This window comes from Panthera pardus, unplaced genomic scaffold (assembly GCF_024362965.1).
Source record: "Panthera pardus isolate Hobbes unplaced genomic scaffold, ASM2436296v1 HiC_scaffold_1, whole genome shotgun sequence".
Lineage (NCBI taxonomy): Eukaryota > Metazoa > Chordata > Mammalia > Carnivora > Felidae > Panthera > Panthera pardus.
The window spans coordinates 87173241-87199981 of NW_026526654.1; the positions used below are offsets into that span (position 1 = coordinate 87173241).

The window sequence follows — 26741 nt, forward strand, 5'->3', positions numbered from 1 at the left end:
GCTCCGCACTGAGCATGAAGCCTGCTTGGGATTCTCTTTCTCTATCCCTCTGCCCCGTCCCCTGCTTAGGTGCTCTCTCTCTCTCTCTCTAAAGCAAAAATAAAAACAAAGAACCCCCCTCCCCCCCCCCCCCCAAAAACCCACAAGGTCTATTCCAATGGGTTAAAAAAATAAATTTCAGCTAAATGCCACTTTCAAGAGAAATGTAAGTCATTTAATATGAGGATTTAGGTTGGAAGGGTAATTTAAAGAGGTCATCGACTTCCTACAGGAGTTTAGAGAAGTCATTGCACTGGGAAGTGATGTTTAGCACTGATGGAATCATTCTGTGATTAAAAGGGGAATATCAACACATCTAAGAAAAGCAAAGCGGGAGCAGAAATTATTGGACCACTGAATTAATCAACCTGCAGACTTCTCATGTAAGATGATACATGTCCTTATCACTTAACCCAGATTTAATTGGGTCTTTTGTTCTTTTCAGCCGAAAGATCGTCAACTGATGGGCCAGGTTATCCGATGTCCACAGAGCTTCATTACCAAGTGTTTGGAGATCTTGGTTATGTTCTTAAAGGATATGGTGATCTATTAGCATCTTGTAGATAATCTGTCTTCATGTCTTTTTAAGGGACCTGGACTTATCACCTTTGTTTACGTCCACTTTTTCAGTTGTTGAAATCTTATTCTCCAGATCCTCAGTGGCTTTGTGAGTGACCGCAGTATTTCTCTACCATCACTTCTGACTTCATGTAATCCTGCTTAGCCACAACAGGTGCAAAGAAATGGAACTGGCTTATCACTGAATCTTGCTGTCCTCAAGAGAAATTGGATACCATTATAGGACCCTGTTTTTCTTACTAAATGTTGGGGAATGGGCCCAGCCAAGCACATCGCTGCCAAGGAATCAAAGTAGATTTTTTGCCAGAAGTCAGTTCTGGCAATAGCCTAATAAAACATTTTTTTGAGATGAACTTTTGATGCTGCTCCAGTAATATGTTCTGTAACTGGGTTAACAAAAGGGCATGCTAACTTTGGTCACTTGGTGACCAATTCTATTCTTAGGGGGAAAAATAAGACTGTTTAAACGCCGTGATCAATTTCAAACCGAGTTCATGAAATTATTTAATCTCCTCCATAAATCTGATTTAAAAACAATTCTTCAGTTCCGCAGCTGACTATAGCCTAAATGGAAATTGCTTAACACAGAACGTTGTGTAAATGTAATGGTAAAACATCTTAATTTGATACATTTATATATTGTAAGATGACTGTCATTGTAGCGATAATTAGCATCTCTGTCATGTTACCTAGTCGTCCTTTCTTTTTAGTGACTGTGAGAACCAAGTTCTAGTCTCTTAGCAGTTTCGATGATCAAACACAATAATGTTTTCTATGCTCATTCCAGTCTGCATGAGACTCTGGGGTTTATTTACTACTTGTTGCAAGTTGGTACACTTACACAACATCTGTCCTCTCCCCCGTCCCCTGGCAACTATGGTTTTATTCTTGGTTTTTATGAGTTTTGCTTTTTTTAGACTCCACATAGGACATCAGACAGTTGTTTTCCTCTGTCTTATCTCACTTAGCATAATGTGTTCAAGGTCTGTGTTGTTGCAAACGGTAGGATGTCCTTTCTCATGACTGAATAATAATACCCTATTGTATGTATACACAGCATCCTCTTTATCCATTCATCTGTTGACGGGCACTTAAGTTGTTTCCGTATCTTGGCTACTGTGAATACTGCTGCAGTAAATATGGGACTGCCTTCACGTCTTCAATATCCTGCTTTCTTTTCCTTTGGGTGTATACCCAGAAGGAGGATTGCTGCATCATATAGATACATGTTGAGTTTTTTCAGGACCCTCCATACTGTTTTCGACAGTGGTTGAGACAATTTCCATTCCCACCCACAGCGTACTCCCTTTTCTCCACATGCTCACCGATACGATACGTGTTATCTCTTATTTTCTTGATGAAAGCCATTCTAACAGGTATGACGTGATATTGCATTATGGTTTTGATTTGCATTTCCCGGATGAGTATTTATGTTGAATATTTTTTCACGTACCTGTTGGACATTTGAATGTCTTCTTGGAAAAATGTCTATTGAGTTTCTTTGCCCATTTTAAAATCTTTTTTTGTTTGTTTTTGAGTTGTGTGAGTTTTTTGTTGTTCTTGCTCTTATTGATTTGTAGGAGTTATGCACTTGAACATTTTATCGTTGAGTTTTTATATATTTCAGATATGAACCCCTCCTCCGATATACGGTTTGCAAAAATTTCTCCCATTCTGTATGTTGATTTTCATTTTGTTAATTTTTTATTTTGCTGTACAGAAGCTTTCAGCTTTGTACAGTCCCTCCTGTTGAGTTTTTCTTTTGTCTGTTTGTGCTTTTGGTGTCACATCCAAACAATCTTTGCCAAGACCAATGTCGAGGAGCATCTTCTCTAAGTTTTCTCCAAGGAGGCTTAGGGCACCAGGTCTGATGTTCAAGTCTTGGATCCATTTTGAGTTAGATTTTGTGAGCGGTGTAAGACAGAGATCAAATTCATTGTTTTGTACATGTTTATCCAGTTTTCCCAACACCATTTGTTGAGGGGACTATCCTTTCCCCATTGGGTGTTCTTGGCTCCCTTGCTGAATATTAATTGAGGGCATACGTGGGGGGTTAATTCTGGGCTCTCAATCTATTCCGTTGGTCTACAGGTCTATTTTTATGCCAGTACCATACTGTTTTTATTACTATAGCTTTGTAGTACAGTTTTTAATCAGGAAATGTGATACCTCTAGTCACTCTGCCCCCCCTCAGGATTGCTTTGGCTATTAGGGGTCTTTTGTGGTTCCAAGTTTTAGGACTGTTTTTTTGTATTTCTGTGAAGAGTGCCATTGGCATATTGGTGGGCATGCTGTTGAATCTACAGATGGATTTGGATAGTATAGACTTCTCCACATTATTGATTCTTTTGATTCATGAATATGGGATGTCTTTCCATTGGTTTGTGTCTTCTTCAGTCTTCAAAAAAGTCTTGTAACTTGCATTGTACAGATCGTTTACTTCCTTGGCTAAATTTATTCATAACAAAATATTTTATTGTTTTTGATGCTATTGTGAATGGGATGGTTTTCTCTACGTCTTTTTCAGATGTTTCATCATCAGTGTATAGAGATGCAACTGATTTCTGTATGTTGATTTTACATCTTGAAACTTTACTGAAATTGCTGCTTAGTTCCAGCAGCTTTTTTGGTTGAATCCTTAGAAGATTTTCTACACAAAAAGTCATATCTTCTGCAAATGGAATCTGCTTAAGAATTAAAGAGGTTTCATTTTATTCTTGGAGTACTGAAGACAAAGGTAATGGAAAGAAACCATTTCTTTATGCAAGAGTCAAGATCAGGATTTAGCACCAGTCAGATATTTGTGGAGTGTACTACGTTAAATAAATAACCACTTGATCTCTCCTCTTTAATCCTATGCTTTGGGCAGTCATGCAAGTGACCAGGAGAGAGAAAAGTGAAGCAAAGCATTTAATTTTCTTTCCCAGTCCCCAGAGTGAAATTGGCTCTGTCTCTCCTATCAGTCCTCTTTCCTTGGCTCTCAGCCGCTGCTGCTTCTGCTCCAGGAAACTCCAAAGGCTACCTGGAGTGGATCCATTTAAAACAAGACCAAACTTTTATAGTAAGTAGTGGAAGGAAGCTTTAATGGAAACTGATCTTTAAAAATTAATGTTTATAAAAATATGCTTATTGTATTTTATATTTAACAAAACTTAGTTCTAACTATAACTATGAATTCACAGAAAATAAACAAAGAATAACTCAAGTTTTGTCCTGCGGTGCACTTTTTCCAACACAGTTGGAATTATATGATGGCTGTATTAATTTTCTATTTCTGTATCACAAATTGTGACAAACTTCACTGCTTAGAACAGTAACCACTTGTTAGCTCACAGTCCTTTGGTCAGAAGTCCTACCCAGTGGGCTTGGTTGGATTTTATGCTCAAGGCATCACGAGGGCAAAGTCAAGGAGTCAGCCATGCAGGGCTCTTTTCTGGAGCCTCCGGGTAAGAATCTTGTTCCGAGCCCAGTCAGGCTGTTGGCAGAAGAGAGTTCCACGTGGTTTTAGGGGTGAGGCCCTATTTTCCCACTGCCAGCCTAGCACCTAAGATTCTAAAAGGCGCCACATTTCCTGTCACATGGCCCTCTCCGTCTTCATATAGCAACAGAGAACCCTTTTAGCACTTCAAATTCTCTGGTTTCCCTGTATACCACCAGTCAGAGAAAACTCTCTGCTTATAAAGAACCCATGTAATTAGAGTAGGCCGTCGAGAATGGATCCTCAGATAGATGGACTCCCTTTTGCCACAGAAATAACATAATCACGGGAGTGATATCTTATCATATTCACAGCTTCCTCCCACGCTCAGAGGTGAGGGAATTTTACAAGGGCAAGGTCGCTGGGGGTCTCATTCTTAGAATTTTGCCTACCACAGCGACACAACATGACATTGTTCACAAGGTTTACAGAGGCAGTAAAACCATCGTGACAGTCGAACCGATGGCACTGCCACGCTTCCCAAAGGTGAATAATGTCATCTTTTGACCATTAGTAACATTATTGATCTTTGGAGTACCCGCCAGGTCACCTTCTTGGTTCACTTTCACTTCTTCAGCGGCTGGCAAGTCTGACTTCCCAGGTCTTCTTTTGTTACTGGTTTTGTCAGTGGCTCCAGTATTTCTGTACCACTTTTGACTTCTGGGAGCCCTGCATCTTTTGCAAGAGTCACAATCGAATTTCACGACCAATCTGTCTCTGCCTGGTTGCGCTCTGTCCACTGTCCTCCAGTCAGCGGAAGACCCGGGGTAGAGATGTGTGCGGCTGTATGTATCGTGAAGTGCGGACAGGTGAGACATGAGCCAGGTCACATGGCTGTTCCGTGAGCAGCCGGGACTGGAACTCGTTCTGGCTCTCAGAGCGTCATCCACTCTTATTTTTAACAATCGTCTATTAATAGCCCTTCACACTCTACACTCTGTTCAGAACGATGAATCTTACTTTTTCTTCCGGACAACCTCTAGAGATTTCTCTAGGACCACCTCAAATCCCTCTTTCCTTGAGAAACCCTGTCTGACCTACTCTGTGTCTCTTCCCATCACACTCTGGCACAACTGACGTCCTTGTCCAGGCTGCTTCTGTAGCCCTTGGCCCAAACATCTATTACAATCCTTAGCAGACTGTGTCCAACCAATTAATTTGTGGTAACAGCTCTCCAGTTAAAATATAAACGCCATGTGAAAGGAAGTGTGTCTTAATTATTTTGTACTATAGGCATTTAGCTTCATTTCTAGCTGGCAACACACAGGAAGGCAATGTGAATATAAGTCCAGAGAAACGGCGTAGGGTTAAGTTAGACAGGTGGTCCTCAACCAGAGGTGATTTTGCAACGCCGTCATCCTTCCGAAAAGTCTTGGCGATGTTTGGAGACATTTTGGTTATCATAACTCCCAGGGAAAGAACGCTGCTGGATTGATGGCTGAAGGTCAGGGACGCTGCTGAATACGCTACATTGCACAGATACCCCCACACATATACCAAAGATATTATCCAGCCCAAAACGTCAGTAGTGTGGAGGCTGAGAAAGTTTAAGTTATATGACACAGAGAGGGAATCAGACCTTAGAAAAAAACGAGGAGAGAAGTCAGAATTGTACGACTCCTTGCATTGCTTTAACTGCAAATTTAGGGAAGCTAAGAACATACTGAAAAGCTGAGAAGAGTCAAGGTCTGGGTCGAAATGTCACTGTTCATGCAGTCACCGCTCCTGGCTGCCCTGGTGAGGAGAACTCCATATTGTTTTAAAGGCATAATGACAAGGAAAGTATTCAGAAATTACAGGTACAGTATATTTGCCCCAGTTAGTTTCACTGGGGAGCAGAGGGGCTTAGAAGAAAACCATACAAGACAAAAATAATTATGAAAAAGAAGAAGAACATAACTTATCTTTAAAAAGGCTAACTTAAAGGCGCCTGAGTGGGTCAGTGGGTTAAGCGTCTGACTCCTGGTTTCAGCTCAGGTCATGATCTCACAGTCTGTGAGATCGAATCCCACATCAGGGTCTGTGCGGGCAGCGTGGAGCCTGCTTGGGATTCTCTCTCTCTGCCCCTCCTGTGTGTGCGACATCCCCCTCCCCCCCCCATAATAAAAAGAAATTAAAGAAATTAAAAAATAAATACAAAGGCTAACTTAAATGTGTGTGCCAGAGAGAGCATCTATCTGGTACCAACAGGTTTTTCCCACTGACTCCGGTCAGATTAGTGTAGGGAGTGGTTCTCAGCCTGTGGTCCCTGGAACAGCAGCATTACCTGACAACTCGTAGGAAATGTAGATTTTCATGTCCCATTCCACACCTGCTGAATCAGAAACTTGGGGAACGAAGCCCAACAATATATATTTTAATTAGCCCTCCAGGTGATTGATACATGTATGCAGGTAATAAATAATATAGGTGCTTATCAATTTTTTTCACCTCTTCCACTAAAATTAACATCAAGGCCTGGAAGGAGTCCTACGCTAAGAAAAATTTCACTTAAGGGATGCCCTGTGTAGGATGGCTTGGGGTTGTAGCAATCTCTCCTGTTTTTTAGGCTGTTTTCCCCACAGATTTCATTGCCCTGCAGTGCCATAATACTTTATCAAGACCTCTGCTGTCCTCTGTATATACTGATCCACTTAATTTAGCAATGTTAGTATGGTAGGGATCATCAATCCACTTTGAAAAATGAGGAAACAGCCAAAAGAGATCAACTTGCCTGAGGTTATGTGGCTAGTAATTGTTGAGACAGGAACAGAATCTAGATCTAAAAAGCCAATATGCTTTGTACTAGCAATAGTAGAGTTCTTTTTCTTTTTTTTTTGAAGTTTATTTATTTATTTTTGAGGGTAGGGGGGGGTATTTTGAGGGTAGGGCAGAGGAGGGGCGGGAATCTCAAGCAGGCTTCCCACTGTCAGCCTGGAGCCTGACACAGGGCTTGAACTCATGAACTAAGAGATCATGACCTGAGTCAAAATCAAGAGTCAGACACTTAACTGATTGAGCCACCCAGCACCCCTGAGATAGATTTCTGATGACTGAGGCACTTGGACTTTCTAGCCATTTCTTTATTAGGAAACAATCAATGTCCTTTAAATAGATTTCCTAATGTCCTTTATTTTAGTAAGAAAACCACAGACCCTATTGCCTTAGTATATGCTGCAACACAGGTATGATTCTTGTAGTTTGTTTTGTTAGGAGTTACACACTACGCAAGACTTTATACTAGGATTGAGTCTGCTTCTATGTTTTCTTTGTTAATTTTTAAAATTAATTTTTTTAAATTTATATCCAAATTAGTTAGCATAGAGTGCAACAATGATTTCAGGAGTAGATTCCTTAGTGCCCCTTACCCATTTAGCCCACCCCTCCTCCCACAACCCCTCCAGTAACCCTCTGTTGGTTCTCCATATTTATGAGTCTCTTATGCTTTGTCCCCCTCCCTGTTTTTATATTATTTTTGTTTCCCTTCCCTTATGTTCCTCCGTTTTGTCTCTTAAAGTCCTCATGTGAGTTAAGTTATAGATATTTGTCTTTCTCTGACTAATTTCACTTAGCATAATACCCTCCAGTTCTATCCACGTGGTTGCAAATGGCAAGATTTCATTCTTTTTGATTGCCGAGTAATACTCCATTGAATGTATGTATATACCACACTTTCTTTATCCGTTCATTTATCGATGGACATTTGGGTTCTTTCCATACTTTGGCTATTGTTGATAGTGTTGCTATAAACATGGGGGTTCACGTGTCCCTTCGAAACAGTACACTTGTACCCCTTGGATGAATACCTAGTAGTGCAGTTGCTGGGTCACAGAGTAGTTCTATTTTTAATTTTTTGAGGAACTTCCATACTGTTTTCCAGAGTGGCTGCACCAGCTTGCGTTCCCACCAACAGTGCAAAAGAGATCCTCTTTCTCCACATCCTCGCCAACATCTGTTGTTGCCCGAGTTGTTAATGTTAGCCATTCTGACAGGTGTGAGGTGATATCTTATTGTGGTTTTGATTTGTATTTCCCTGATGCTGAGTGATGTTGAGCATTTTTCATGTGTCGGTTGGCCATCTGGATTTCTTCTTTGGAGAAGTGTCTATTCATGTGTTTTGCCCATTTCTTCACTGGATTGTTTTTTGGGTGTTGAGTTTGATAAGTTCTTTATAGATTTTGGATACTAACCCTTTATCTGATATGTTGTTTGCAAATATCTTCTCCCATTCTGTTGGTTGCCTTTTAGTTTCCTGATTGTTTCCTTCCCTGTGCAGAAGCTTTTTATTTTGATGAGGTCCCTATAGTTCATTTTTTGCTTTTGTTTCCCTTGCCTCCAGAGATGTGTTGAGTAAGAAGTTGCTACGGCCAAGATCAAAGAGGTTTTTGCCTGCTTTCGACTTGAGGGTTTGATGGCTTCCCGTCTTACATTTAAGTATTTCATCCATTTTGAGTTTATTTTTGTGTATGGTGTGAGAAAGTGGTCCAGGTTCATACTTCTGCATGTCGCTGTGCAGTATTCTCGGCACCACTTGCTGAAGAGACTATCTTTTTTCCATTGGATACTCTTTCCTGCTTTGTCAAAGATTAGTTGGCCATACGTTTGTGGGTCCATTTCGGGGTTCTCTATTCTGTTCCACTGATCTGAGTGTCTGTTCTTGTGCCAGTACCACACTATCTTGATGATTACAGCTTTATTGTATAGCTTGAAGTCTGGGATTGTGATGCCTCCTGCTTTGGTTTTCTTTGTCAAGATCGCTTTGGCTATTCGGGGTCTTTTCTGGTTCCATACAAATTTTAGGATTATGTGTTCTAGCTCTGTGAAGAATGATGGTGTTATTTCGATAGGGATTGCGTTGAATATGTAGATAAATTTGGGTAGTATCAACATTTTAACAATATTTGTTCTTCCTATCTAGGAGCATGGAATCTTTTTCCATTTTTTTGTGGGTCTTCTTCAATTTCTTTCATAAGCTTTCTACAGTTTTCAGTGTATAGATTTTTCACCTCTTTGGTTAGATTTATTCCCAGGTATTTTATAGTTTTTTGTGCAACTGTAAATGGGATCGATTCCTTGATTTCTCTTTCTGTTGCTTCACTGTTGGTGTATAGGAATGCAATGGGTTTCTGTGCATTGATTTTATATCCTGCAACTTTGCTGAATTCATGAATCAGTTCTAGCAGTTTTTTTGGTGGAATCTTTAGGGTTTTCCATATAGAATATCATGTCATCTGCAAAGAGTGAAAGTTTGACCTCCTCCTGGCCGATCTGGATGCCTTTTGTTTCTTTGTGTTGTCTGATTGCAGAGGCTAAGACTTCCAATACTATGTTGAATAACAGTGGGGAGAGTGGACATCCCTGTCTTGTTCCTGACCTTAGAGGGAAAGCTCTCAGTTTTTCCCCATTGAGGATGATATTAGAGTTGGGTTGTTCATATATGGCTTTTATGATCTTTAAGTATGATTGTTCTATCCCTACTTTCTTGAGGGTTTTTTTTTTTTCCAGAAAGGATACTGTATTTGGTCAAATGTTTTCTCTGCATCTATTGAGAGGATCATATGGTTCTTGTCCTTTCTTTTATTGATGTGATGAATCATGTTAATTGTTTTGTGGATACTGAACCAGCCCTGCATCCCAGGTATAAACCCCACTTGGTCGTGGTGAATAATTTTTTTAATGTATTGTTGGAGCCAGTTGGCTACTATCTTGTTGAGGATTTTTGCATCCATGTTCATCAGGAAATTGGTCTATAGTTCTCCTTTTTAGTTGGGTCTCTGGTTTTGGAATCAAGGTAATGTTGGCTTCGTAGAATGAGTTTGGTAGTTTTCCTTCCATTTCTATTTTTTGGAACAGCTTCAAGAGAATAGGTGTTAACTCTTACTTTAATGTTTGGTAGAATTCCCCTGGAAAGCCATCTGGCCCTGGACTCTTGTTTTTTGGGAGATTTTTGATTACTAATTCGATTTTCTTACTGGTTATGGGTCTGTTCAAATTTTCTATTTCTTCCTTTTTCAGTTTTGGTAGTGTATATGTTTCTAGGAATTTGTCCATTTCTTCCAGATTGCCCATTTTATTGGCATATAATTGCTCATAATATTCTCTTATTAATGTTTTTATTTCTGCTGTGTTGGTTGTGATCTCTCCTCTTTCATTCTTGATTTTATTTATTTGGGTCTTTTTCTTCTTGATCAAACTGTCTAGTGGTTTATCAATTTTGTTAATTCTTTCAAAGAACCAGCTTCTGGTTTCATTGATCTGTTCTACTGGTTTTTGGTTTCAATAGCATTAATTTCTGTTCCAATCTTTATTATTTCCTCTCTTCTGCTGGTTTTGGGTTTTATTTGCTGTTCTTTTTCTAGCTCCTTAAGGCATAAGGTTAGGTTGTGTATCTGAGATCTTTCTTCCTTCTTTAGGAAGGCCTGGATTGCTATATACTTTCCTCTTAGGACTGTCTTTGCTGTGTCCCAGAGGTTTTGTGTTGTGGTGTTATTTTCATTGGCTTCCATAACTTTTTAATTTCCTCTTTAACATCTTGGTTAGCCCATTCATTCTTTAGTAGGATGTTCTTCAGATTCCAAGTATTTGTTACCTTTCCAAATTTTTTCTTGTGATTTCGAATTTCATAGCATTGTGGTCTGAAAATATGCGCGATATGATCTCAATCATTTTTTACTTACTTAGGGTGATTTGTGTCCCAGTATATGGTCTATTCTGGAGAACGTTCCACGTGCACTGGAGAAGAATGTATATTCTGCTGCTTTAGGATTAAATGTTCTGAATATATCTGTTAAGTCCATCTGGTCCAGTGTGTCATTCAAAGCCATTGTTTCCTTCTTGATATTTTGATTAGATGATCTGTCTATTGCTATGAATGGGGTGTTGAAGTCTCCTACTATTATGGTATTACTATCAACGAGTTTCTTTATGTTTGTGATAAAGTGATTTATATATTTGGGTGCTGCCACATTTGGCGCATAAATGTTTACAATTGTTAGGTCTTCTTGGTGGATAGACCCCTTGATTTTGATATAATGCTCTTCTGCATTTCTTGATACAGTCTTTATTTTAAAGTCTAGATTGTCTGATATAAGTATGGCTACTCCAGTTTTCTTTTGTGACCATTAGCATGATAGATGGTTCTCCATCCCCTTACTTTCAATCTGAAGGTGTCTTTAGGTCTAAAGTGGGTCTCTTGTAAACAGCATATAGATGGATCTTGTTTTCTTATCCTTTCTGTTACCCTATGTCTTTTGATTGGAGCACTGAGTCCATTGACGTTTAGAGTGAGTACTGAAAGGTATGAATTTATTGCCATTATGTTGCTTGTAGAGTTGGAGTTTCTGGTGGTGTTCTTTGGTCCTTTCTAATCTTCATTTCTTTTGGTCTTTATTTATTTATGCATTTATATTTTCATCTTTTCTCCCCTCAGAGAATTCCCCTTAAAATTTCTTGCAGGGCTGGTTTAGTGGTCACAAACTCCTTTAATTTTTGTTTGTCTGGGAAAGTTTTTATCTCTCCTTCTGTTTTGAATGACAGCCTTGCTGGATAAAGAACTCTTGGCTGCATATTTTTCTGATTCAGCACATTGAATATATCCTGCCACTCCTTTCTCACCTGCCAAGTTTCGGTGGATAGGTCTGCTGCAAATCTGATCTGTCTTCCCTTGTAGATTAAGGACTTTTTTTCCCTTGCTGCTTTCATGATTCTCTCCTTGCCTGAGTATTTTGTGAATTTGACTATGATATGCCTTGTTGATGGTCGGTTTTGTTGAGTCTAATGGGGGTCCTCTGTGCTTCCTGGATTTTGATGACTGTCTTTCCCCAGGTTAGGAAAGTTTTCCGCTATGATTTGCTCACATAACCCTTCTATACCTATTTCTCTCTCTTCCTCTTCTGGGACCCCTATGATTCTGATGTTCTTTTTTAATGAGTCACTGATTTCTCTAATTCTTAAATCATGCTCTTTTGTCTTAATCTCCCTCTTTTTTTCTGCTCCGTTATTCTCCGTAACTTTGTCTTCTATATCACTGATTCTCTGTTCTGCCTCATCCATCCTTGCCACCGCGGCATCCATTCGTGATTGCAGCTCAGTTATAGCATTTTTTATTTCATCCTGACTAGTTTTTTCTTCTTTTATCTCCACAGAAAGGATTCTAATCTATTTTTGACTCCACCTAGTATTCTTATTATTGTGATTCTAAATTCTGGTTCAGACATCTTGCTTGTATCTGCGTTGGTTAAGTCCCTGGCTGTCGTCTCTTCCTGCTCTTTCTTTTGGGGTGAATTCTTTCATTTTGTCATTTTGAAGACAGAAAAGGAATTAACGAGTTACAAAAAATTAAAATTAAAAAATTAAAAACACACACACACAAATTGAATAAATGATGCTAGATACTAGGTGTGTTTTGGTCTGGGTGTTGAAAGGGGCTTGAAAGATTAGAGAAAAAGGGGTAAAGAAGAAAAAAAAAGGAAATCGTGAAAATTTGAAAAAATGAATACATTGAAGTAGACTAAAATGAAATGATGGAAGTAAAATATAATTTGAAAAAATTTGCACAAAAGTAAAAAATATAGTAAAAACAAAGAAAAGTATTTTAAATGAAAATTGAAAATAAAAATGAATTTTTTCTCTTTCTGTATTCAAGAAAAAGAAAAGAAATGAAAAAGAGAAAAAAAGAAAAATAAAGAAAAGTGAAGAGATGGATCTGCTAACAGACTGAAATATGACTGGAATTACTTTGTTTTCCCCTAGAAGCCAGACTATGAAGCACTTTATAATCCATAAACCAAATAGGCAGTGAGACTTCTATTCTTGAAGAGCGAGGTTGGCCCAGTTGGGCGGGCTCAGTGTAATGTCTCCGTTCTCCACTAGATGGCGCTGCTAGCCTACTGGGGTGGATTGTTGTGGCGCTTGTAGGTGCATACGCACACGCACAGAAGCGGTGAAAATGGCGTCACCCAGCTACCCAGTCTCTAGTATCGGAAGTCTGTTCTTCCCAATCAGCAGTCACACACCCGTCCTCTGTCTTCAGCTCTCATCCACTCCCCGGTTTTCCACTGTCTGTGACCAGGCCCCAGGCAGTACCTCTCTTCCGAGTTTTATCTCAGATGCGGTTGTTTTCCCTGGCCTCTTACTTCCGAAGCACTGTGGCTTTGACCCATTCCGCCCCTCTGTGGGAGGGTCTCACCGAGCAATGGCAGGAACGTTTGCAGGACCCTGCTGCTGCCGATGCCCAGAGACTGCGGCCGTGTGCCAGCCCGCCCCAGAAAATGTTCGAGAGGCGTTTCCGGGATTACCGACAATCACAACACACACCTGGCACCAGGCTTCACCCTTAACGACCTTGTTCCAGCACCAGTGAATGTGCCCATTCTCTGGGGTCTGCTGGGCCCAGGTTGCCTCACAGCCTCTACCAAATGTCCTTCCAGCAGTGGAACCGCTTTTCCCCATGTGGCCTGAGAACCTCTCGGATCCCACTCTGCTCCTGGGGATTCGTCCTTCCCACCAAAGCACCGCCAGGTATGGAGCTGCGGAGGTGCAGCCTTTGCGTTCCCCTTGTTTACAGTCTTAATGGAATTTAAACCCTCTCCTTTCTCCCTTTTTAGTTTAGTCCCTGTGGCTGTTTCCAATTTTCCACTTTCTCTCCAGCTGTTTTTGGCAGGGAGTGCTTTTACCGTATTCTCCCCACTGTCTCCGTCCTCTCTCCACATGCAAAAGCAGCTCTCTGCCCTCCGTGGCTTCTCTCTCCCCAAGTTCTCCTCTCCGCGCCGCATACCTGCTGAATTCTGTGGTTTAGGTTGTACATATTGTTGTGTTAATCTTCAGATCAGTTTTCTAGGTGTGCAGGATGGTTTAGTGTTGGTCTGGCTGTGTTTCATGGACGCAAGACACACAAAAAACTTCCATGCTGTTCTGCCATCTTGGGTGCCTCCTGAGTCTGCTTCTTAAGGCAGTTTTCATTTATGAGTATTGGTAATAATGTGTGAGAGAATAAGGTTGCCATTGTTTTTCAGAATAGTACAGAAAAGTGCTGGGATGAATTTAACTACTGTCTTTCTCATTACATTTTTATAGGAGCTCAGCAGGTAAATTTCACACACGTTCTGGACATTTTTTTTTCACAAAATTGCTTTTTTTCAGTCCTAAAAGTGATTCTTATAAGAATACCACCCAATCTTTATTTCCAAGAGAGACAATTTTTTGTAGCAATAGAAGGACTCCAAGTGCTTGATACAATGAGAATAAAAGAAACTCTGGAGAAGGTTCTTTTGCAAAACCATATGGAAAAGAGATACTTGAATATCATACAGATGACAGAGGAATTTATAAGTCTTTGGGTTACCCTAATTGGAAAGAGATAAAGGGTAACAATATGGTGGAAGAAAAGAGTAAGCAAAGATTTATGAGGAGGATTTCATTCTTCCAGGAGAGTATCAAGAATTAAAAAAACAAACATTATGAAGAAGAGTCAACAAATTCAACTACTTTTTCTTACCTGCCTGACAATTTCCAGAGTAAACTTGCCAAAAGTAAAATATGCTTTTGTGGAAGTGTATTCTACGGGATTTTGTTTTTCTCAAGAGTTCCTACGTATAAATGGATAAAGAAAATGTGATATTTATATATGCAATGGAATATAACTCAGCCATAAAAAGAAGGAAATCTTGCCATTTGCAACAATATGGATGGACCATGAGGGAATTATGCTAAGTGAAGTCAGTCAGAGAAAGACAAATACTGTGTGATCTTACGTACATGTAGAATCTAAAAAAGAAACCAAACTCAGAGATACAGAGAACATACTGATGGTTGTCAGAGGCAGGGGATGGGGTTGGGCAAAGTGGGTGAAGGGCGTCAAAAGGGACAAACTTCTAGTTATAAAATATCCCTAAGTCCTAGGGATATGATGTACAGCATGGTGACTAGAGTTAACAATGCCGTATTGGATATTTGAAAGTTGCTAAGAGAATAGATCTTGAATCTAACATAACACGAATCACTGAATTCTACTACCAACATTTATTGCACTACATGGTGACTGACTAAAAGTTTTTAAAAAATAAACAGATAAAGAGCACTACATTAAAGAACCTATATTCACACACACACGCACACACACACACACACACACACACACACACACACACACAGAAACATTGTATGTTAACTACACTGCAATTAAAATAAAAAAATAAAAGTTCTTGTCACTAGAAAAAAACTTCCATGTGGTGATCGACATTAACTAGACTTACCGGGGGACCATTTCACAATATATACAGATATCAAATGATTATGTTGTTCACCTGAAACTAATGTTATCTATGGATTATATTTCAATTAAGGAAAAAGTTATCACACACCTGTTACTCGAAGTTTATCTGTACCAACCACAACTTCCTTTTCATCGACAGTAAAGAGTGGCTTGCCATCCTTGGAGTTGATCTGGAAGTGTTGACTCTGGACCTCTACCATTTTGGGACCTGCACGAGTCATTAAAACAGTTTGTTATGAAGTGTTTACTATACGTAGTGTCAAAATCTCTTTTTACGCAGGCCACATCACCCAGCAATACCAAATTACTAAATATACAAAATCCGTTACCAACAGTATTTTTTAAAAATTTTGCGATTAAACTTTTTACGTTCTGAGCCTAAATCTATGGTATTATTAAAATTAATTTATGTCGAATACATGCTAATCTACAAAGCACAAATGTATGGAGGTGCTGAATCACTCACTAGGTTGTACACCTGACCCAAAGGTAGCCCTGTTTGTCAACTATACTCAAATTAAAAAAAAAAAATTAAAAAGAACAAGAAAGCGTTAATCTATGTCACATAAAAGAATAAGTCATTTAAAAGTGAAGTTTTTCAAGTTAAAACTAGCCAAAAATAACATAATTTGTCTACTCAGCTTATGTAAATTTGTAATCTTTTGAGTATTAGCCAACTAAGGATTTTGTATTCTGAGACGTGAGGTTTGCGAAAGACCATTTTTATCTAATGTTTACTCACGCTCTAGAGAGCGTGAGCGGGGGAAGGGCAGAGAGAGGGGGACAGAGGATCCAAAGCGGGCTCTGCACTGACAGCAGCCAGCCCAACGCGGGGCTCAAACTCAGGAATCGCAAGATCATGACCTGAGCCAAAGTTGGATGCTCAACCGACTGAGCCACCCAGGTGCCCCATGAATGACCATTTTAAGAGTGGCTCACTTTCAAAGCATAAGAGACTCTTAAAAACAGAGAACAAACTGAGGGCTGATGGGGGGTGGGAGGGAGGGGAGGGTGGGTGAAGGGTATTGAGGAGGGCACCTTTTAGGATGAGCACTGGGTGTTGTATGGAAACCAATTTGACAATAAATTTCATATTTAAAATAAAATAAAATAAAATAAAATAAAATAAAATAAAATAAAATAAAATAAATAAATTTGAAATCTAAAAAAGAAAAAAAAAAAAAAGCATGGCTGACTTTAATGGCCAAAGCCAGCCCAGAAGATGAATCCTACTCAGATTCCCTTATGGCGTTTTTGTCATTCTCTTCACTCCCTCCTTCTTTGTATTTCAGTGACAACAGCAACACTTTCCTGTCCCAGTTTCATCTCCTTGGGTGAGCTGTGGACTCACTGCTTTAGACTCCCTTTAGACTCACAAGGTTTGGGGAGTGCTCCCACGTGCCCGGGGACCGGGGATGCTGTGCCCTCAAGAGCATATGCGACCTTGTTCCATTTCCCTCGCCCACACTCAGGCATTCACCATTTTATGTCTCTTAATTCTTTGTGTTTCCAATCTTTCTAACCCTGGAGCATAACGGATTAATCTCTCCGGGACACAGCTCCGAGCATTCGCTCAAGGAACTACACGCGTTCCCTAATCCTTCTGTAGGTTTGCTTTATATTCTTATCCGGGAGAGTAAATGTCCTGAGAAAATGGATATCTTACAGTCTTTGAGTGTGTGTTCCTGTATCACTCCCACTACTCATTAAAGTTGAGGGATACCTAACTAGAAATTAAATAGGAGCTCTTCAGTGAATACATTAAACAGTTTTGGATATGGTCACCAACGTATTCTTACGTTATTTCATTAATCAATACTGCAAAAGGCTTCATTTACCTATGTCTGCGTGTATGTGTAGGACAGTTATAAAGTGGACCACATTTCTCTATCTTTCCTCTATGTCTTAATCTTCTTTCTCTTAAGGAAACCGGACTTTATTTTTTGGATAGTGGCCTGTATTTTTGCTCATCTGCACTTTCACCCAGACTCAGTCACTCAGGGGTTCAGTGGCACCATTTATCTCTTCTGGATCACGGATATACCTTAGACATTTATCATATAAGTACTGATTTGCATTAAATGATGAATATTGAGTTATCTGAATTTAAAATTGAGAGGGGGAAAAAAACCTGGAATAATTTCTCCAGTAAGACTTCACTGTTTAGCTTACTGGAGACTCATATCACAGTTCTAGGGGGCTTGATTAAGTAAAAAGGGTTAAACGACATGATTTTTTTTTTCTGTAACCCTTGTTTCATATACGGTGATGAAATGTTCAACGAGTTTAGTTGCATAATTTTCATGAGTAGGGAAACCATATAAACCCTTACTCAAGTCAAAGTAAATGCAGGGGCGCCTGGGTGGCTCAGTCAGTTAAGCGTCTGACTTTGGCTCAGGTCATGATCCCATGGTTTCTGAGTTTAAGCCCCGCATCGGACTCTGAACTGACAGTGTGGAGCCTATTTGGAATTCTCTCCTCTCTCTCTCTCTCTCTCTCTCTCTAAAAAATAAAGATACAAACTTAAGAAAAAGAAAATGCAAAAATATGAGTCTTGATCATAGGGTCATGAGTTTGAGCCCCACGTTGGGTGTAGAGATTACTAAAAATAATAATAATAATAATAATAATAATAATAATAAACTTTAAAAAATGTAAAAAACTGAGTGTACCACTCAGCACATATTTATGGCATTTTTTTTATGTTCAAGGTTTTGTGCTAAGAACCTTGGATATATAAACAAGTGGGATATAGCTCACAACTTAGTGCACTGAAAAGCGAAGCATATAAACCTAGTTTCAGGACAAATTGGTAAGCGCTATGATACAAGCATGGGCAGTGTTTAATGAGAACCTGGGATCCATGGTCTGTCCTTGTGGGTCAGGAATGGCACCCTGGGGAAATGATGTCTGAGCTGACCTTGAAGAAAGACTTTCCATTTCCCTGATGAAGGGAGAATGAGGCATGCCAGGTAGAGGGAAATACTAGAGGAAAGGCTCAGAAGTGAATAGAATTCCGTCTTCATTTTATTAAAAACAAGGAGGCATCGAATGTTAACTTTAAACACGTTTCCACTTCAGAAAACATCATTCCCTAGCCCATAACCACAGGGATAATCATCTCTTAAAATAACTGAGTTTCTAATTAACCTTTTAAATTTTATTAATATTCTACTTGTTTTTATGAACCTCGCTGGACACTGATTAGAGCCAAGCAAATAATCTTCTTCTGCAGTGGAGCTAAGAGATGAAATTCAAACTCTACCTTGGTGGTAAAAAAAACAAGAGCTATCTGGTAAAGGAAAATTTTTAACGAGCGGCTTTGGTACAAAGAAGGAAATGAAAAATGAAAGAAATAAATAAAGGACGGTTTTAGGACCTGACTAATTAAGTTTGTGAAACTGGCCGAAGGGTTTTCTCCGGTGAAAATACAACCAAGTTTTTCCTGACATACAGAATCCCTGACAGCTTCGATTGCATGTGTGATTCCCTCCTCACCCCTCTGCCTCAGTCCCGGCCCCCCAGCCTCTTCCCAGGCAGCCGGGCAGGGAGCCAGTCTATTTCGGCCTTATGCTTCCTCTATTTCTTTTGGCCACAAATGAGCAAACACATGTATCTTTCCTTCTAGCCCTTTCCTACTTCCATGAAGGGTAGCCTACAATAGGTAAGCTTCTGCACTTTTATCGCTTACAAATATGCCCCAGGAGTTACTCCGAATCAATTCATAGGCGTCTTCCTTATTCTTTTTAACAGATGCATGGTATTCACGCGAATGCACTGTGGTTATTCAACAGTTCACCCGTACATCTGGATATTTAAGTAGTTTTTGAAGTTTCTTTCAAAATGTTTATTTTTGGGAGAGAGGGCGAGTGAGTGCATGCTATTGGGGGAGGGGCAGAGAGAGAGGAAGACAGAGGATCCAAAGCGGGCTCTGGGCTGTCAGCACAGAACCCAGTGCGGGGCTCAAACCCATGAGCCAGGAGATCGTGACCTGAGCCGAAGTCAGGTTGGGCCACCCAGGTGCCCCTGCCCCTTTGTCTTTTTTTGTGGAACCGGAAAGTGGATTCATTTAGGTTTTCTTCTGAATCTACTGTTTCTGGTTTGTCTTTTCAGCCACTGTAGTTGCCGGTTTTGTCTCCTCTTTAGACTTGGGTTCTTATGAAAACGTTCGATATCCTTAAGTGGACATCACTTGTCTCTGGGCCCACTGGTGGTATTTCAATACATTTAATTTTGGGGTTTCCTGGGGGAAGTACTATTTGTTCCTCAGTTGGAGAAAAATCCAGGTGGAGTTTCTGGAAGTCTTTCCGGGTTAGAATCTGCTGAAGGCACAAGTTTTGGATTTCCCCTCTGAGAGCGTGCCGGTCAGATTCTTGGCAAATGCTTGCTGTTCTACAGGGAAGAGTGGTCCGTGTCAACCCATTCACCATCGACATCCTCCCCTCCCTGAGACCGGCACTTCCCCACCCATCTGTCATTCTCTTCCTCTTCTTTTGAATTCTAGAATGTCCGCTTCTGAGATGCAATCTAGCATCGAATTCTCCGTATTCTTGCACTCGTGCTTCTTTCGAGGCCTCCGTAGGCTCACTCCAGGATTTCTTCTGCAACATCTGCGGATATGGTGCTCAGGAGAGCTGAACCAAAGTTCCAGACGATGTCATCACAGTTTTCTTTTTGTGTGTTTTACACAAGGCCAGATCTTGGAGGGGTCTCGGTCATAGCCAGAGGACAAGTTGCTGTCTTGGAATAGTGTTGATTACTACTGTCATGACTTTCCTAGACCTTTGGTCAATTACAAACTTGTTGGCCTCAGCTTTGAGCAATGATGGCACGCTTGGGCAGCAAACAGAAGGCTCTTGGTTATTTCTCTTCGACGGGGCTGCAGAAACCCCTGCCCAAAGGATTGAAGCTAAAGAGAAAAAGTGCATGAATTCCCACCAGTCTGGAGAAAAGGTCCCTGAGCATCACCCTTACTTCAAATCTCTTGTCAAAACTTGCTGTGTGTTTTAGTAATTTATTTGCTAACCTGGGGGGGGGGGGGGTCACTAATCAAGTGGCTGAAATGTCAAACATGTCTGTCACTGTCCTGCTTTGGTCTCTCGAGGATATTCTTACATCCACAGCCTGTTGCGACCCTGTGCTGTGTTTGGAGCGTCTCTTCCCTGGGGCGTGCTGCACCGGAAGGTCCCCTGTCTTCAGGTTTGCAGTCACTGTCCTCTGTCTCCTTTTCCCTGGGAAGGATTGCAAAGCAGCAATATCTAGGTAACTTCAGAGAAACATGCAGCTGGGATAACACTGGTATTTTTGGCCTCATCTCTGATGTTTCTTCTGCTGAGTTCAATCATTACCCCCAAAGATATCTTGGCTGCAGGTGCACTGCTGTTCCTTAATAGTGGGTCCATGAAACTCTGCAATACTACATTCACTTTATCCTTCTGTTTTACATTTCTGTTCTTGATATTAGTCACGCTCTGGGTATACAAAGGCTTTTGCAGAAGCTTACCATGGCTATGCATAAGTTCCAAGAACCCGAACCAACTTAATGGGTTAATGAGATTCTTACTTCTCAGCTTTGCTATTCGAACACCTGGATCTAAGACAGTGTGATTGTGACAGAGGACATCTTTCAGCACCCAGGAAAATGATTTGGGTGTCTGCGTGATGGTGACCAAATTGAGCCATAAACATTACCAGCCTCCCCAGTGGGTTCATTTGGTTGTTATCTGAAAATCCCCAGTTGGATTGGTAGTGACCATAACTCTAGAGGAATCGCAGGGCAGAGAGGCCAGCGGCCCTGCTTGATCAAACTCTATACCGACTGCCAGTTGCCGGAAAGCTGGCGGTTCCCCAGGAACCACTGGCTGCAGCCCGGCTCGGTCCTCAGAAAACCCGTACTGTCGAACCCGACCAGCCCTCCTGTGTAAACTTTTTTAAGCTAACCAGAATTTGTCTCTGTTATTTGAAATCAAAAGAAAATGACTGGTAGGCAACCAGAGCTGAACTCACAGTAAGTTTCCCGTTATTTTGCTATGAGTTGGTATCTTTCAGCTCAAGGATTTAGAGTGTTAGCTATTGTTCATGTCAGTGTTTGACTTCTTTGGGGATTTAAGACTTTTGGTTTCGACCGTACTGGTTGCCATTATTTTCAGTGGTTTAGTAATGAGCAAGTATTCATTTCATTACATGGGATGAATTTGCCTAGTTCACATAAATTACATTTTAATATCCAGGTTGGCTACATTTAACTTCTTCCCGGAAACGTGAGGCCGGAACGGCTGTGATTGCGGAAGTCGTTTCCTTGAAAATACCCTCGGTGAGCCGGGTCCGCCACATAGCAGAGGCTTTTCAACCAAGGGTTTAAGAAAAATCACCAGCTTTAACATTATATCAAGCACGAAACACCCAGGTTAAAACTCAAGATTTAAGGTGAACAATTTAAACCAACGTAATTCTAATGGGAAAAATTTTTTTTAAACTTTTTTTAAGTAAATTCCTTGGTGACAAAAATGGTAACCATATTTGCAGGAAATAGGGCCATAATTTAAGGAAACTGGTGTGCCATAATTTAAGGAAATCTGATTGGAGAGAGGGAGTGGTACATTCCAGGCTGAGGGAGAGAAGTCCTGGGGTTTGCTTTTCCTGCTAAACTACTAATTCCTGCTAACTCCTGGTTTGGCTTGTTCTGCTAAATAGCTGTGTTCTTGAGCAAATTCGCTTTTCACTGCTTCAGTTTTTTTTCATTCATGGAACTGGAGGCAGATTTTTTTCACATCTAACTCTCTTTTTTTAAAATTTTAAAAAAATTTTAAAAAGTGTTTAATTTTTTGGGGGGGGAGAGCATCAGTGGGGGAGGGGCAGAGAGAGAGGGAGACATAGAATTGGAAAAAGGCTCCAGGCTCTGAGCTGTCAGCACAGAGCCTGATGCAGGGTTTGGACCCACGAACTGTGAGATCATGACCGAAGTCGGAAACTTAACGGATTGAGCCACCCAGGTGCCCCTAACTCTCTTGTACGATATATGAAAATCTACATTCAACAAAAAATTAAATGAGGAAATAAGTATTTGTAGTAAATCATTTTTATAAGAATATAAAGGGAGTCTTTTACTTGTGGGGCTCCTAAGGGGTACATACATATTATTTACATGTGACAGCATATAGAAAGTGCATGTAGGCATCCAATAAATGGCAAATGAATGACAAAAGATGAGCAAAAATCCCTCAAACATATAAAAGCTACAGCCAAAGAAGTCTGTGAAATAATAGTAAAGATAAATCATAATCCTACATAATCTTTCAAGAAAATATGATTTGATTTTAGACACGTTTCAAGAACATGTACACTGAATAAACTCAGGTTCATGTCTGGAACCACTGAGAATCTCACTGGACTTAGTGATCAAACAAACTTCTAAGCAAAAGAGAAGTAAGTTATGAAGATTAAAGCCGAACATATAATATGGAACTTGTGTATCAACATGATAAAAAGGAATCATCAGGCTAATATACGGCTGCAGTTTCCAATGTAACATTATTCTGTTTCGTAAAAAAGAGACGTTGAAAGTTACCAGTTTGTGCTGGCGGGACACTTTTCATCTGTTCTCCCATAACCCAGAAGGCCACTCAGTTTCTTAGATTTGGCACATGTATAGACTGCTGATAGTATAGAGAAAGGATACACATTCCTTTCACTAGGTGAAAGCAATTTCTTCCTTTCATTTCTTCCACCTATGATCTTTCTTGGTAATCCTTTGTTTCTCACTGTAGAAGAGTTCATGTGATCTCACTGCTGGGTGAGCTTACTCTCTGGTCTTAGCTGGTTGGATAGGATACATAGCTGCCCCCGGGCAGTTGGTTACACACATTACTTGGGCCAATTAGAGTACTTTCTTGTGAATTTAGAATTCATGAAACTAAAGACCACGCTGGCTGGTGTTGAGAAGCACAGCCTATCAGATGAAGAACCAGAGAGGTCCTGTACGTCCTACAGAGTTAGAACCGACGTGGCCAAGTGAAAATAATGGGCAGAGATGCTGTAGAAAGGAGGGGTACATGGGCGAGGAGAAAGGGAAGGTGAAGGAGGGGGTGGGGAGAGGAAGAGAGAGAGAGAGACTCTTTTGGCTCTTAGCCCCTGGTCTCTGTTCTTTTGAGGCCAGATACTTTGGCTCCTTTCCTTTGGTCTCTGAGATTCCTTTGCGTTCTGTACTAATCATGTGTCTTTTACTACCTTGAATGGTCCTCTATTTCTTGGAATCGCAATAACTTTAATTAAAATATCTCAGACTGTCTCCCTCGTGATGCCAACTATTCTCTGCAGTCAACACAGCATGATATTTAGAAAACTCGTACTGCAATTGTTCATGAGTAACTGTGAATTCTTCAGAAGAGAGACGTGTATCCATTCAGCACAACTATCCACGGACCACTCACATGCAAAGCACTGTGAAGAGGTTAGACTCACCCACTTTTAACCTGCCTGTGACCTCCCCTTCAGAGTTGCGTGCGTTGACGGTCACATTCTGAGTTGACTGCAGAAGCAGAGATGAATCCTAGAAGGGCATTTACAAAATGTGACAAATACATACTATTCACTCATTTACTCACTTATTTTTAGAGAGACATATTTTTCGACTTATTTTTAGCGTGTACATGTGCGTTCCCGTGGGCAGGAACAACCAGAGGGATGGAGAGGGAGAATCTTCAGCAGGCTCCGCACTCAGCGCATCGGTGTAGAGCCCAACGCGGGGCTTGATCTCACGATCCTGGGATCATGACCTGAGCCAAAGTCAAGAGTCAAACACTCAAGTGACTGAGCCACCCGGGCACCCCAATGAATAGACAGTATTCAAAATGACTGTGGGGCACCCGGGTGGCTCGGTCGGTTAAGCGTCCGATTTTAGCTCAGGTCACGATCTCGCGGTTCGTGGGTTCGAGCCCCACGTCGGGCTGTGTGCTGACAGCTCAGGGTCTGGAGCCTGCTTGGGATTCTGTCTCCCTCTCTCTGCCCCTCCCCACTCACGCTCTGTCTCTCTCTCTCTCTCCAAAATAAACAAACATTAAAAAATTTAAATAAAAAATAAAATGACTGTATATTTATATTCATATATAAATTTAGGATTTATATAAGATACTTTTTCCATAGTCAGAGATCCTGTGGCCCTACACAGTATTTTAAAATCTTGGATTATACTATGTTAAAAGAGTACATGAAAATTTTTTACTCCAACAGTTTCAAACAATACGTATCTATTATATTATTGCTTTTGTGGGTCAGGAGTCTAGGCACAGGCTACCTTGGTCCCCTGTTCAGGGTCTCAAGGGGACTGAAGGGCTGAGGATTCATTCCAGACTCAAGAGCTTCTTCTAAGCTCATGTGGTTGGTGGCAAAATCCATTTCCTTGCTGCTACAGGGTGTCCTAACTCCTTTTTTCATAAATTATAATATTTTTATGGGTTCGCACTGCTCGCATGCAATGGCTAGAGTGTACCACGTTAGCTCTCTGGGTGAAGATCTAAAATAATCGAGTTTTAATCAGTGTCTTTTCCTGTTCCAAGGAATAAAAATTTCTTAATAAAATATTAAAATATTAAAATTTTTTTAATATCTATGTCCAGGACATGACATATTTTTAGAAGATAAATCAGAGCATGGTTAGTTCTTCTGTAAGAAACACCACATTACTTATTTTCAACATGTAAAGCCTTTTCACAACTTCACAAGAGCTTTTAAAAATTTATCAGATATCTATACTTTTTAAACTTTTGTTGGAAGATAAGGTGGCTTTATGTCATAAGCGCCTCCTGTGGTATCATAGTTCCGAATGGCTGGTTTTGCATTACAGAAGATTGTTTGCTTTTATATAAGCAATTTTCTTCAAAAAAGAACGCAACAATTTGGCTGTTGGATTCAGGCGGGTTTATGATCCATTCAGAGGGAACCGAATGTCTTCCAAAGTCGTAGCGAGTACTGTGATTTTTCAGAAGGAAAGAAGTTTCAGGAACGCTCTGGAACTCTGGCAGGTCCGAAATTCTCCCCGTCGCTTTGTGGAAGCAGGTGACCTATCGGCATCTCGTGTTTCATCCACTGATGTGACCTTGATACTTGTCTTCACATTGCTCAAAAATAAGTAGCACGGTAAGAGTTAACGGTTTACCGGTTTCTTACGTAGAGCCTTGGCGTGCAGGGGTGTGAGGAGGGGCTCACCTCCCGCCGCCTCTGGGCTCTCCCTGTGTGGTGGCCTCCTCAATGGTGAGCTTTAGCCTGTGAGCTTTAGGTTGGCTGCTCTTCCTTGGACTCCCGGCCATATCTTCTCAACTCGGGGAGGACCCCTGCCTCTTCGTTGGCCCCCCTCCCTCACCGTGGCCTTCGAAACTCTCTGCAAGTAGCAAACTGGGGCGGTCCTGGGGCTCGCCTCTTCTTTCCGCCTCTCAGAGAGAACTGTCCTGACTGCCACCGTCCAACGTCTGAAAACTGTCCTACTCCATTTTGGTGCTCTAACAGAATACCAGAGACTCGGTGGCTTATAAACAACAAAGGTTTCTTTCTCACAGTTCTGGAGACTGGGAAGTCCAAGGTCATGGTGCTGGCAGATTTGGTGTGTCCAGTGAGACTCACTTTCGGGTTCATAGAAGGGGCCTCCCGGCCTCCAGCTCACCTTGTGGAAGGGGTGAGGGAGCTCTCTGGGGCCTCCCTGATCAGGGCACTGATTCCCTCATGAGGAAGTCGCCAAAATCCCACCTCCTAATACCATCACCCTGGGGGTTAGGGTTTCAACATGTGAACTTCCAGGCCACAGCAAAAACCATGGTTTCTGATACATTTTCAAGTTTTTTAGTTGTTTAATAAAGCAGGTGAGTCCGTTCCGTTATTTGTCTCGTATTACCTGTTTTGATTTTTACATTTCTTGTCTTTTTCATAGAACCTCCTCAAAAACAGCTTTATCTCTGTGAGATGCTTACGTGTGCTTTTCCAGTCATTTTCAGAATGATTATTTCTACTTAGTTGGAAGTTAATTCTCTTTTTGGGGAGTTTAGTTGGAATCCTTTTTTTAGATGAAGGCTTCCTTATGTGGTTTCCAGTCTCAGTCTCAAGCTTCCCTCTGTGGATGTATTTTGATTTCTGGATTTACCGAGCCTAAGGGCTTTCCCATTGTTTTCATTGAGACCCCTGGGTTTCTCAGCCTTGTCATGGTGGCTCAGGGCTCGTGTCCTCGGATGACATTCGGGTCTTGGTCTGGCATCTTTATTCAAGTCTGGGCAGTAGGTGCAACTATTTTCTGCCTTTCATTGCTGTCTCATGCAGTGGGTCTGGCTAGAGTCCCAAGCAGTCCCATCAGGCAACATTCTGGTCCCTGTGCCTCCGTGGGCTTTGACCGTAGCTGTCCCTGCCTCTTTC

General features: G+C 40.9%; 1 protein-coding gene across 7 annotated transcripts in view; it reads right to left on the reverse strand.

Moving 5' to 3' along the window:
- The window catches only part of SGCG (sarcoglycan gamma), a 131634-nt gene that overhangs the window by 21583 nt on the left and 83310 nt on the right, over window positions 1-26741 (reverse strand). For all 7 annotated transcript variants that reach the window (XM_019447988.2, XM_053900957.1, XM_019447982.2 and 4 more), the window contains 2 exons: window positions 23808-23895; window positions 15436-15555 (listed from right to left, as the gene is read on the reverse strand). In XM_019447988.2, coding sequence (XP_019303533.1) covers window positions 15436-15555; window positions 23808-23895 — 208 coding nt within the window. The remainder of the gene's footprint in view (window positions 1-15435; window positions 15556-23807; window positions 23896-26741) is intronic.